Genomic DNA, 13,980 nt, shown 5'->3' with positions numbered 1-13,980 from the left:
GCGGGAGGTGTTTTTGGAGCTACTCTCATCATGCTCAGGGGCTGTTCCTGGCTCTTCCTGGCAATGCTCAGGGGCCCATATGCGGGGCCGGGGATCAAACCAAGGTCAGCCTCATGCAAGACAAGTACCTCAACTCCGGTTGTATCTCAGACTTCCTCTTAGGTTTCTTAGAGTCATGTTGGGGAGACTTCTTTGCTGTTTGATTTTGTAAGATTGTAAAAATCCTTATCATTTGTTGTCGTAAACCAGTTCAAGAAGCAATATCCTGCTGCTTTTGCCAAATTCTGGTTTTGATAAGACTTTACTATGGTGAAATAACAATATCCTCCAAGGTGATGATGGGGCCATTAAGGGCACCTGGGAGGAAGTACTGCAGCGTTCTCAGACAAAAGTTCTCTCATGCAGCTCTGTGAGGAGCCACGTGGGTAGAAACTCCGAGGGTCATGAGCCTTGTTCTCTGCTGCTTTGGGCTGAGAATGTGACCCTCTTTTACTGTCCCAGAGAGGAATGTTCTATGATCTGGATTTAATAACCCAGGAAATGACACATCCTTAATTGCAAGAGCTGCTATGCATTGGGAGAAATATGTGCCTGGGAAGTATTTTTAGTATGGCCTTGGCTGTTATTCCTTCATTAATGTCTTCTTTCTTCTCTCATACTCCCTGCCAGCTCCCACCTCCCAATCTGAAATTTAATTCTAAAACTGTCTGGATGCCTCTGTCCCCTCCTGTCACAGATGTTTTGGCTGCAGTAGCCTTCAAGTCTTTATCAGAATTCTCTTTTCAGATTTTCTCAGCAGAGAGGCCCCCACTTCTGCTCCATCCCTAGCTCTTTAAGGATGAATCCAGAAACTGTGGGAATACCAGCAGCCTGTGAGCATTACCAGGAAATAAAGGCCAGCCAGGATAGCTAATGCAGCATATCCTGGGGTGTCTGCTTACTGGCCAATTCCTCAAGTGGGCTCTTTTGGGTTCTCAGCAAAGGGAGCTTCTCTTGCAGAGCCAGCAGCCACTGGGCAACCTGCTTGCTCAGTCAGCAGGAGGTCAAAGCACCCACTCATCCCCGCTGTTTATTCTGTGGAAGTCCCTGAGCTTCCAGAATTGACTTATTTCATACTTCGCCTCTGAGGTCATTGCCAATCTCCTGGGGGTCAACGCTTGAGTCTTGTTTGTCCTGCTCATGTCAAAGCCCTGTGCTTTGGGGCTGTCCTCTCTTGTGGGGTTTCTGAGCAAGTGATTGATAGCATTACCATTTCTAAATGCAGCTGGGAAGGCAGGTAAGAGGGTACGATAGCCACCTGTCCTCTCAGCACAGGCACAGCTGACCAGGAGGGTCCCCAGGCCAGGTCAGCTCAGCATTCATTATTGAGTACCTGCTATGAACCAGGCGGGTGGAGGAAATGCTATTCAGTCCAGTAGAAAGTTTTCACCTGTTCCCTCACCTCTTTTAGTTGAGTTCTGGTCATTTACTAGTGTTTTGGGACCTGGATTTCATTATATTTGTTGCTGCTTGATGCTATTCTAAAGGTACCTGCTTTGTGAGAGGGACCTGTGCTTAAATTCCAGCTCTGCCTCTTTGTAATTGCATGAACCTGTACCTTCTCAGAAACCCAGACTCCTCATTTCTAAGGTGCAGATAACACTGACTTCCTCATCAGGTTACTGAGAAGGTGCTAAATGATGTGTATGAAGCATCCAGCATGGTGCATGGCTTCTAGACAAGCTCAGTAAATACCATTTGTTACTGATTTCATTGCCCACAAGAAGCTCTAGGACCATCTCTTCTGATTACTAGGGATTGAAGAAGGATGGGAGCATGCAGACAGAATGTCTTGGATGAGATTTCGCTGTCACCTATAGTAAACTTTTTAGTTTACAGTGTAAGCCAGGGACTGGTGTAGTTAATCACCTTTCTGAGGGAGTGGTGACCTTTCCAGGGAATAGTTGGTTGAGTGCCTGTAACCAGCATAGTTGACAAAGGTGCTAGCTCTTCCCATTGTGTTCTCAGCATTCCTCACATATATTCTGGGGCAGATTTCTAAGCAGGTGCAGTGGAAATAAAAGAATGCATTGTCTCTAGTCAGATGAGATCAGAGGGATTATGCTAAGTCTGACTCATTTGGAGCTGCTTCAGAAGAAACCTCTTGCAAGAGGGTAGCACTTTGAACCGCTTTTGGACTTGCCTGCAGTCCACAGTGAACTGGCTCTAGAGTTTGGATTACACTCTCTCCCAGTGGCCATAATTACTCTTTTGGTTTCTCATTACAGGTCCAGCATCTAGCCCTTTGAAGTCTAGGGAATTTAGGGAATATTCTGACTAGGCTCCCCTTTCAAAAATTGTTGCATAGGGTTTCCCAGATTTGCATTGTGTGTGTGTGTGTGTGTGTGTGTGTGTGTATATGAGAGAGAGAGAGAGAGAGAGAGAGAGAGAGAGAGAGAGAGAGAACCCTAAGGTAACTAGGTTGGTATGTCATTAAAAAAAAGTTTCTTTTCTGAATTGGTCTACCTCTCTTTTCCCCACTTACTTGATATTTTTTTTTTCTTTTTGGGTCACACCTGGCAATGCGCAGGGCTTACTCCTGGCTTTGCCCTCAGGAATCACTCCTGATGGTGCTCAGGGAACAATATGGGATGCTGGGAATCAAACCTGGTTTAGTCACGTGTAAGGCAAATGCTCTGTCCGCTGTGCTATCTCTCTATCCCCTCCCCACTTACTTGAAAACAAAGTCGGCAAATCTATTCACCGCTTTTGGGAAAAAGCTATCTTCTCAAAAATGAAGCTTTTTACTCTGAAATAATTCACAAATACTTATAGGACTTAATACAGTCAAATCTTCTTTACCCTCCACCCGCTTTCCTTCAATGATAACATCTTGAAAACTAGAGCACAATTTCAACACTAGAACAGTGACATTGTCCCAGTCAAGATTCTGAATATTTCCATCACCACAAGGGTTCCTTAGGATGCCCTTTATTACAGCCACATTCACCCTCTCATATTGCCTCTCCCCATGCTTTTATTATAGTTTAGGTAACATGGTTACGATAGTTTAACATTTATAGTTCTGATGTACAAAATTACAGCTCCCCGCTACCACCACAGTATTCCATCCCCTCCACCGCTGTCCTTATGTTACTCCTACTCCACCTCTTCATGCCCCTCCTATCTTTTAAACTGCTTGGTATCTGAGTTTTGTAATTGAGGGCCAAGAATTCATAATTGTTACTGTTTATTCCCGTTTTTGATTCTCTGTATACCACAGAGAATGAGCTCATCTGGTATTTGTTCTTCTGCCTCTGACTTGCTTTGCTTAACATGATCCTCTCCATTTCCATCCAAGTTGTAGCCAAATGTAACATTTCATCTTTTCTTATAGCTGCATATCATCTTTTCTTATATTCCCATGGTATAAATATGCCACAACTTCTTTATCCAGTCATTGGTCATTGGACATTTGGGTTTTTTCTATATCCTGGATTTTTTACTTCTATGTAATGAATGTAGGTATGTGGATACTTTTTGAGTTAATGTTTTTGTGTTTGCGGGATAGAGGTGAAGAAGTAGAATTACTGGGTCTTATGAAAGCTCTGTTTTTTGTTTTGTTGAAAACTTCATGCTGTTTTCCACAGAAACCAAGCTGGTCAATATCCTCACTCTAATGAAAGAGGATTTCTTTTTTTAATACATCCCTGCCAACACCTGTTGTTTCAGATTCTTTTATATGTGCCTCTGTCACTGGTGTAAGATGATATCTTGTTGCTTTGATTTGTATTTCTCTGATAATAAGTGTCATTGAACACTTCCTCATATACTTTTGTCCATTTGTATATTTTCTTCACAGAACTGTGTGTTTGTCTCATTTATCCCATTTTTGATGCCTCTCCCCTTACTTAATCCCTTACAATCCATCAATTGCTTTTATTTTTGTGATTTTCTTTTTCTTTTTTAAAAAATGTTATATCTTAATGGCTTTTCGAGTCACACCCAGCGATGCAGAGGGATTACTCCTGGCTCTGCACTCAGGAATTACTCCTGGCCGTGCTCAGGGGACCATATGGGATGCTGGGAATCGGACCTGGGTCGGCCACGTGCAAGGCAAATGCCCTATCCACTGTACTGTAGCTCCAGCTGCGCGACCTCTTTTGTCTTGTTCCCACTCTCAGAGAGCCTGGCAGGCTACCGAGAGTATCCTGCCCGCACAGCAGAGTCTGGAAAGCTCCCCGTGGAGTATTCGATATGCCAAAATCCAGTAACAATGATGGGTCTCATTTCCCTGACCCTGAAAGAGCCTCCAATGTGGCACTTGGTAAAATCTCAGGGCTAGGACAAATGAAGACATTACTGGTGCCTGCTCAAGGAAATATATGAACAATGGGATGACAGTGATACAGTGATATCTTAATGGAATTACACAGTATGTAACTTTTGGAGGATACTTTTTTTAGTAGTGTAAAATAGTTTTATTTAAATAAATTATTTTAGAGGAATGTTGCGAGCAAAGGGGGAAAGCGAGAGAGAGACAGAGAAAGAGACACAGAGAGACACAGAGAGAGAGAGACAGAGAGAGATGTTCAAGAAAGAGCACGATCTTTTTCAGAGTAGAAAAGGCTGGGGATTGATTTTTTTTTTCTACTTAGCATAATTCACAGGAAATTTATTCAGCCTTTTAAAAAATGTACCAATGCTTCCTTTTATTTCATTTTAAAGGACATACCTTTGTTTCCATTGTAGTGAAAACACGTAATATAAAATACATCATCCCAGCCATTTTTAAGTGTAAAGTAATGATAACTATATGCAGTTTGTTGTGCAATTCATCTTAGAAATTTTTCATCGTGTAAAACTGACACTGAACATAGCTCTCCTTATTCCCCTTTCCTCTCTCTTGAAAAACCACTGTTCCACTTGTTGTTTTTAAGGAGGATTTCTCTCAATATCTAATAGAAATCAAATCATCAAATCATCATATTTGCCTCTATGTGACTGGCTGATTTCACTTAGCTTACTGTCTTAAGTTTATCATGCTAAGTTCATCATGCTATAGCATGAGAATAACTAGTTTCATCATGTTTTAGCATATGACAGGATTCTTTTGTAGGTTCCATTGTGTATGTATCCACCACATTTTCTTTATGCATTTATCTGTTACTCCTGCAGGTGGTTTTCTTGTACTTCTGAAATACTCTGAATAATGCTGCAGTGATACTGAAGCTGAAAGTATCTCTCTGAAATCCTGATTTTATTTCTTATGAATATATACCCTGAAGTGTAATTGTTAGATGACATGGTAGTTGTGGCTGATTTTTTTTAAAGAACTTCTTTGCGTTTTTTTCATAAAAGTGGCAACATTTTACATTTTTACCAAGAATGCGTAAGATTCTTATTTTTCCATCTATAACACTTGCTATTTTCTGTTTTTGCTATGTGTTTGTTTTGACAGTAGCCATCCTAATGACATGAAGTGAGGATATTATCATGGTTTTGAGTTGATTTGAATTTTTCTGGTAATTGTCTGTTTTCTTTATTCTTTCCCTCCCTCTCACAACCAGGGGTTACACACACACCTGACTGGGGTGCTTGCACAATTTAGTTGTAATTCCCAGGGAGTGTTTATCAGGTTGTGATGCTCACACACTTGGCCTTGGTGCTCAACGAAGTTCACACTCTTGTAGTTGTGGGTTTTGGGCATATGCTTGCCAGAAAGTGCACTTCTTAGTTTAGGCACAAAAGCTCTGAGTATTGTGCCTCTGTGGTTCTCACACAATGCTCACCAGGGGTCACACTTCCTTGTTATGATGTTCATTGCATCACACCTGTTGATTGCTTGTATAGGATCATTATTTGAAGAATATTAATTTTGCCAGTATGTGACCCTAGATGTCCTCCCATTTATTTAAATCTATAATTATTATTGTTGTTTTGGTGCTCCACCCGGTGACCTTCAGGGTTTATCCCTGTTTCTTCACTCAGGGATGACTCCTTGGCAGATTTGGGGGACCATATGGGGTGGTCCCAGATCACTCACGTGCAGCAGAAACACACTACTGCTGTATTATTGCTCCAGCCCCCTACATCTTTAATTTCTTTCATATCTTTTTTGGTTTTGGTATACAAGTTTTTGATCTCCTTGGTTTACTTTATTCCTAAGTATTATATTGTTTTGATGATATTGTAAATGGAATTACTTTGTTGACTTTATTTTTGAATTGTTCATCAAGTGATTTTTGTATATACAACTTTGCTGAATCCTTTTATGTGAACAGTTTTGTGTTTGGGTTAATCCTTAGTATTAATAGAAAATGTTGTTATGTACAGATAATTTTCCCTTTTCCTTTTCAATTTCCTTTTCTTTTTCTTTTAAATTGCTCTGATGAGGACTTAAAAACTACACTGAGAAGTAATGATGGTGGACTTCTTACCTTGGTCCCAATCTTAAGGAAAAAAAATCTTAGTTTTTCACCATTAAATATGATGTCAATTGCTTTCCACATATGGCCTTTACAATTTGGAAATAATCTCCTTCTGAGTTTCTTAAATTTTTGTTTTTTAATCATGAAGAAGTATACTTAATTTTAACAAATATTTGTTCTGTTAATTGATATGCTAGTGTGATTGGGGGTGGGTTGGGCCATAACTTGTGGTACCCAGGACTTACTCCTGGTTCTGTGCTCAGAAATCATTCTTAATGGTGCTCAGGGGGCCATATATTATGGTGCCATGGATCAAACTGGGATTGAAAATAGAGTAAATGAGAATGGAAGCTTGGGAGCATTCTTCAAGGATGATATTTGAGCAGAGAACTCGTGGTAGTATTGGAGTTGTGGGGCAGTCTGGGTAGAGATGTTCCAAGCAGAGGGAGCAGTAAGCACAAAGGCTCAGGAGTGTTCAAGAAAGAGCTTTCACATTATGCCTCAGTTGAAATGAGCAAGGAGTGCATGTTGATGTGCATGGAGACGGAAGAACATTGCCATGAGAGCCTGTCTGCTTTTCATTATGACATTTACTCCCGTGGTAATAAATTACATTTAGCTTGTATTCTGTTGCCAAATCTTATTTCTTTGGGCATTTCAATCAGATGAGAATGCATGGAAGCACATCCTGTCATAGTCTGAGTCTAATTCTTGTGTTTGACATCTGAGTTGGCCTCTAATTGAACATAAGTATCTCCAGGACAAGGAGATGGTACAGGGGTTATGCACCCAACTTGGTTTGATCCCTGGCACCACACAGCTCCCCTGAACATTGCCTAGTGTCTTTGTGGAGACCCTCACCATGACTGGGATTGCCCTAGTAGAGCCTGAACAGCACTGCCTCCTTAGGCCCTTGCACTGAATCTCAGACCTGTTGGGTAGAATGTAGGCCCTGGGTTCCCTGAGAACTATTTGGGAGCAACACCCAATATCCTGGGGTTGAAAATGGCAGCAGGGGGAAAACTAGGAAGCTGATAAGACATACTGGTATGACTGTGGCATGTGGTGGAGGAAGGGTACTGAGAAGGAGTAGGTTCAGGATAGACTTAATGGGTAAAGGCGACTGGAGTCTCCATCCCTTTACACTCCTAGAAAGGCAGCAGAGGCCTCCTCTACTAGAAAATACCCCTTTTTGGGGAAAAAAGCCAAAGACCTCTCAGGAGCCCACAATGATGGTGGAAGGTGTGGAGGAAAGGTCTGGTTTTCCCAGTGCCTGTTCTGGAGGAGCTGAGGACTCTACTCCCTCTTTATTGTATTTCACCATATATTTCACCATAATGTCACAAACATTATGCCAGAGTTTTTTGGAAAAAGAAGTGGGGTGGGACTGTTACTTGTAGCTTTTGATCCCTGGCATCACCTGATCCCTCGAGCTTACTGGATGTGACTCTAGAGGCCCGTAAACATTGCTGGGATGGCCCTGCTTGTCCCCAGCACCCCATGCCCTGAGCAGCACTGAATCCTTGGGTCCTGTTGTTGGCTCGCTTGGTGGAATATTGCCAGGACCCTGAGCACCACTTGGGAGCCATCCTTCCCACCTCCCCTGTAGAGAAAACCAAATTTCAGATGGCAAAACAAGGTGTACCAACTGCACAGTGAAATACAGTGAACATCCTGGGCTGTTTCCACAGTGCTTGTGCATTTTCTTGGGCACAGTCCTGTAAGCCAGGCAGAGCTAAGTCTGTTCCCTCAGTAGTGCAGGTGAGAGACCAGAGACCCTAGTCCTGGGAATTACAGAGACAGCAGCACTTCAGCACCCTCAGGAATAAGAACATCGTGATCTCTGTAGCCTTCTACTGAGCATGCCTGGTCGACTTTTCAGTGCTCAGGTGGTGATTGGCATTTTCCTTCTGAATTTCCTCTGGACCGTAATGTTGTTTTTATTATTGAAGGAGAAGCAAAGCATTTTGATTCCATGGGGTTCGGGCAGAGGCAATCAAGTTACTGAAGCTGTTTGGGAAAGACTCTTACTAGGTGGAAGTAGTTGCCTGATCAGACCCCAGATCCATCACACCATTGGCAGGTGGGGCTAGGTGAAGAGAAGACTAAAACTGTCTCTGATTTTGGGGTGTATTTGCTTATAAGAGGGATGCCTAGAAAAATTCTTCTCCCTTTGTACAAGTTCTAATAAATTCCTGTACACTCTTAACAGCTTAGACCCTTCTCAGCCTGCCAGCGGACTCATCATCAGCAAGGAATCTGAAGTCTACAAGATGCTGCAGGAGAAGCAGGAGTTGAACGAACCCCCGAAACAATCCACTTCCTTCTTGGTTTTGCAGGAAATCCTCGAGTCTGAGGAGAAAGGTAACCAGCTCAGCCTGTGTTTGGAGGGTCTTGTTCTAGCTTTGGGCTAAGGGGCAACTATTGCTGACCTCTCTGGGCTTGGAGTAGGCAGGAAGAACACAGCGTGGAATTGGAAGAGATGGATTTAAAAATGTTCATGACTTTTAAATATTTTGGTTTTTATAATTTATTTTTTGAATTCTCTTGAAAAATTTTTGTTAAAGCACCATGATTTATAGTTATAGACTAGTACAAGTGCACTGGTGTTAACTTTCTTCCACTAATGTCTCCAAGTTTTCTCCCTACTTTCCCTCCCACACCATCCTGACTCTTGGACAGGCATTTTTCGTGTTCGTTTTTTGTTTTTATTCGGGGGTGGGGGGGTCCACATCCACCAGTGCTCAGGGTTTACTACCAGCTCTGTGCTCCGGGATCACTCCTGGATGACTTGGGGGATCATATGGGGTACCAGGGATCGAACTGGGGTCAGTCATGTGCCAGGTGAGTTCCTGCCTGCTGTGCTACCTCTCTGTCCCTTATAACATTTTGAAAATAATGACAGTGAGGAAGAGGACAGGAGAGGGAGGTGAGGGGGAGAGGAAACAAGACAGAGGAAGGTCATAGGTTCCCAGCCACACCTGTCTGGCTATTTTTATGACTCATGAGCCTCAGGACACTGAGGTAAGGATCAGCTGGACTGTTGTAGCATACCGTTGATCTGTCTCCCGGCCACTGGTTTGAACTCACGTGTCACCCTTTTATGGTGTTTAACATGAGTCAGAGCTGGTAGGCCATGGGTTATCACAGAGCAGAGTGAAGATAAATCTGCAGCTGGGTAACACCAGGTGTGGGAGTTTACTCTTGGGTACTTATATTTGTTCTGCTCTGAGAGTAAGTGACTTCATGAGAGCCAGTAAGTGACCTCATGAGAGCCTTTGTCCCAGTTTGGCCACATCTACTTCTTCTGACCCTCAGGAATAAAACTCCTTTTCTCTAAGATTATTGTAAAGATCAATTGTCCTACACTGCACAGACACCATCACAGTCATGACCAGAAGAGGTGCTTGTAAACTATTCTGACGATTGACGATTGCTCAGCATGAGACTCAGGACCAGCCTGCCTTTTCATGGTACCCTGGCCACCCTGTGTAGCTTTGCAGGTCTCCTTGTAGACCTACTATGTGGTTTTGGTTTCCAAGTAGATATTAGTAATGCTATCATAATGGCAACTGTTCATTATGAGACAGTTTTACTAGATGAGTCTGTGGAAAAGATGATTTTTCCTTATTCTCACAAAGGTCATTTGTGAGCAATCGCCCTCAGGGTTCACGTGCCTCCCAGGCTGTTATTTATAAATGCTGTCCTGATTTCTCATAGACAGCCTTGCTATGGATGACTGTTTTGAAGTGGTAACAATTCGTCCAACCCTTCACATTCTGCATTGTCTGAGACCCAGATTACTCAGTGCTTATAGCAGAGTGTCTGAATTTTCTTCCTGTTTATTTATTTTCAATGGGGCTTCCTAAGTACTTCTTGAGAAAACTAGGGGCTACTCCTGGTGACCAATAATGTGGCTGTTCAGTGCTAGGACCTGGCACTGCTTGAAGCATCAGGCATCAGAGCTATTTCAGTGACTCTCAGGAACCAGGATGGCTATACCAGCTGTCTTAGGGGGAGCCATGCAGTGCCAGGCATTGAGGTTGGGTCCTGACCCATGCCAGGCATATATATTCTTGGCATCTTGCTCTGGCCCTTTCTTTTTTTTAAAGTGAATACTGCTGCCTTCTGTGGATATGCCACATCTTATTTATTCATTTGTCCATTGGAGGGCGCCTTGAATGAGTGGAGACTTGGAAGCCGGCACCACAGACTTAGAAAACACCCTAGTGATTGGAAGCCTTTGCGCTTAGAAAGCTGATGGCCTGTTCAGGGAGGACGAGGGTCCTAAGGACTGGTATCTGAGGTTGCCGGAGAATCCTTCGCTGGTCTGGATTCAGATCAGAAGGAACACTGTGAGTCTGAATCTACAGGGTTTGAGCAACCAGGGAAGGTTGTTGAACAGTGAAGTGGGTAGAAAAAAGACTGAGATTATTAATCTATTTTTTGTGTGCCCCTCCCCCACTTCGCCCCAGGGAAGCTTTGAGATGCAAGATTTACTAGGTAAAAGGGAAATTTGGAAATTTTTGTAATTGCCCAAAATCTAATGACTACTACTATTTTGACTGTAAGCAAACTGAGGGAGGGAAATGGGGGTGGAGGGAAGTTGAAGGGAAGTATAAAAAAATTTAGTGTTAACTGAATAAGTGAGAAGAGAAAAATTTGAGCCAGAAGGTGGCACTGTGGGTCTGCGCTCTCCACAGTGAGTTTGGCTTTATCCTCTCTGTCAGCTTCCTGAGGGTCAATTCTCTTTATTTCAGGATGGAGTGTGGATTCTACTGCCACCACAAGGGGGCTCTCCTGTCCCCCCTTTCTTCTCCTTTTACCCTCTAGCATCCGGGTTCTTTCCTGTTCCCATTATTTCCCCCTCCGGATGCAGTAAGTTGTGTGGAAAACAACCCATCACGTGGAAGCCCCCGATCTCTGTGAGTGGGTATCTTGAGCACACAGTTTGCCTTTCTGAGCCCTGTCCTTCTCCAGAGATGCTGCCATTTCCTCATTTTTGACAGGGACAGGCAAGCCAAGGTGGTGTCAACACCTGTAGCCAGAAAATTTGGAGTGCTTTGAGCCATAAAGCTGCCCACAGGTTCTTCTGAGATGTCGTGGAGCAAGGCCTAGATTAGGGTGATGTGAAAAAGACATCCGGCCTAGATCTATCTTCTAAAGCCTCTAAACCCTTTAATGATCAAGACAAAACTGATATGCTTCTGTTTTATATATTTATTTTTTTTGGGAAGTCACACCCAACTTGCTAACTCTGCTCAGGGGTCACTCCTGGAGTAGGGACTACAGGTAGCGCTGGGGATCAAACTAGGCTCAGTTCTATGAAAGGCAAGTGCTACACACGCTGTCCTCTCTTGCCAGCCCATTTTGGGTTTCGGGGATGACCCAGTGTAGCTCCTACTGGTGTTATAGAGTTTGGCTCTATAAAACTCCTGGTCAATTTCGGTTTGAGCCTGGGCAATAGTGGCTGGGACTGTACTTAGGAATAAGTCCTTCCATTCAGAGGCCAGCAGAGGGAGTCCTCCAACTATTTGAATGATAGTTCTGACTGGGGCAAGAAAGGTTGAGTTAAAAAAAGGAATCACTTTCTTTTATGGATTTGTTTTTACATCCAAGCACATTGTCTTTCGTTTATCAAACAATGTTTTGTTTGTCTTGTTTAAGTAAAGCATTTTAATGTTCCTATATTAGTATTTGCATGTTTGTACTCATAAAGTAATTTGTGTTTTGAGGGGATGGTATTTTAGGAGAATTTTTGTACTCATTTTTGAGTACAAAATTTTTGTACTCAGGGCTGGAGCGACAGCACAGCGGGTAGGGCGTTTGCCTTGCACGCAGCCAACATGGCCGACCCGAGTTCGATTCTTCCACCCCTCTCGGAGAGCCCAGCAAGCTACCGAGAGTATTCGATATGCCAGACACAGTAACAACAAAGTCTCCAATGGAGACGTTATTGGGCCCGCTCGAGCAAATCAGTGATCAACGGGAGGGCCTTTACTTTTACTTTTTTTTGTACTCATAATGGGAGAGGAGTATGAGCCCTTGTTTTATTGAACAGGAAACTTGGGATTAGAAAGGTTAAGTAACTTGCTTAGGATCACACAGCAGAGCTAGATCTGTTTGAGTCTAGTACCCATGATCTTCCTAGAACATGTAAGTATTTGTATATATATATTATATTTGTGATTTATATAGTATATACACACATACAGAGTGGGAGAGAGATACGTATACTGCATGTGAGTATGTGTGTGTTTCTGAAAAAGTAACTTATGTGGTTTTCTACTTTCTGGCCAACTCCATTTTTATTTATTTATTTATTTATTTTTTCATTTTAGGAGATCCCAACAAACCCACTGGTTTCAGAAGTGTAAAGGCTCCAGTCACCAAAGTGGCTGCATCTATAGGAAATGCGCAAAAGCTGCCCATGTGTGACAAATGCGGCACTGGCATTGTGTAAGTATCTACCTTCCCCAGGCCTTGAACTCCAAAGGTCAACAATGCGCTCGTGGCTGTGCAGTGCTGTTCATTTGGAGTGTGGCATGGGGGAGAGTCTAGCCTGAAACAGCAGAGCAGCAAGAGCCTGTGGGTCACGTGCCCCAGAGCCCACTGCAGAGAGGCTGCCTGGGCTGGAGAGCCCTTAGATGAAGAACCTATAAAGCCAGGAAAAGCAGGGCTGCTCCCTTAAAGTGGGGGAGACTCCTGCAGGGCGTGAATGGAAACATCTCTTGGGAGTGGCAGCATTAGTACAGCGGGGTCGCACTTGCCTTGCACTCAGCGGACCCAGACTCAGTCTCTGGCTCCCCGCTGGGTCCCCTGAGCCCGCTAGGAGTGATTCTTGAGCAGAACTAGGAGCACCATAGGGTACGGCCCAAAAACCAAACGAAAGAAATGACTCTGAATCCCAAGAGTGAGTAAGCTCCTGATAACTAGGAATTGTTTGGAGGCCCTGCTTGGTACTCACTCTTCACAGACACCCACCCCCCTCCCCCTTGCTTCTTCTCTCTCCTTCTCCTGCAGTGGCGTGTTTGTGAAGCTGAGAGAACGACACCGCCACCCGGAGTGTTACGTGTGCACCGACTGCGGCACCAATCTGAAACAGAAGGGCCATTTCTTTGTAGAGGATCAAATCTACTGTGAAAAGCATGCCCGGGAGCGGACGACTCCCCCTGAGGGCTATGATGTGGTTGCTGTGTTCCCCAAGTGAGTTGGCAGGCAGATCCGCTCCGAATCCATTCTCCAACTAGCCCCTCAGGCAGTCTGTTCTCTCTCTGCACTCACTAGCCCTCTCGGCTCTGGCAAGTTCTTTCTCCCTATGGTTTCATCCCTGCTGTTTAAATTGTCAGTTCCCCTTCCTTTGCTTCCTGATGCAGCGACAATGTGGGTCCTTTACAATGGAGGGAAGAGGGCTTTTGCTCAGTGTCTGCTTGCCAGAGCACACTGTCTTACCCTTATACTTACCTCATTTCATCTCTGCTGCATACGGACATCGGTCACGTTCAAACAGACCCAAATTTAATATGCCTGATCTTATTTTGTTTTTACTCAATAAATTTATGAACCCTAA

At 43.6% G+C, this 13,980-nt stretch overlaps 1 protein-coding gene across 1 annotated transcript in view; it reads left to right on the top strand.

Moving 5' to 3' along the window:
- PDLIM1 (PDZ and LIM domain 1) overlaps window positions 1-13,980 on the top strand; it is a 43,041-nt gene extending 29,061 nt beyond the window's left edge. Inside the window, exons 5-7 of the mRNA XM_056120724.1 lie at window positions 8,623-8,774; window positions 12,752-12,869; window positions 13,434-13,980. Coding sequence (XP_055976699.1) covers window positions 8,623-8,774; window positions 12,752-12,869; window positions 13,434-13,620 — 457 coding nt within the window. The 3' untranslated portion in view covers window positions 13,621-13,980. The remainder of the gene's footprint in view (window positions 1-8,622; window positions 8,775-12,751; window positions 12,870-13,433) is intronic.

This window comes from Sorex fumeus, unplaced genomic scaffold (assembly GCF_029834395.1).
Source record: "Sorex fumeus unplaced genomic scaffold, SorFum_2.1 ptg000043l, whole genome shotgun sequence".
NCBI lineage: Eukaryota > Metazoa > Chordata > Mammalia > Eulipotyphla > Soricidae > Sorex > Sorex fumeus.
This window is presented reverse-complemented; position numbering and strand designations above follow the sequence as displayed.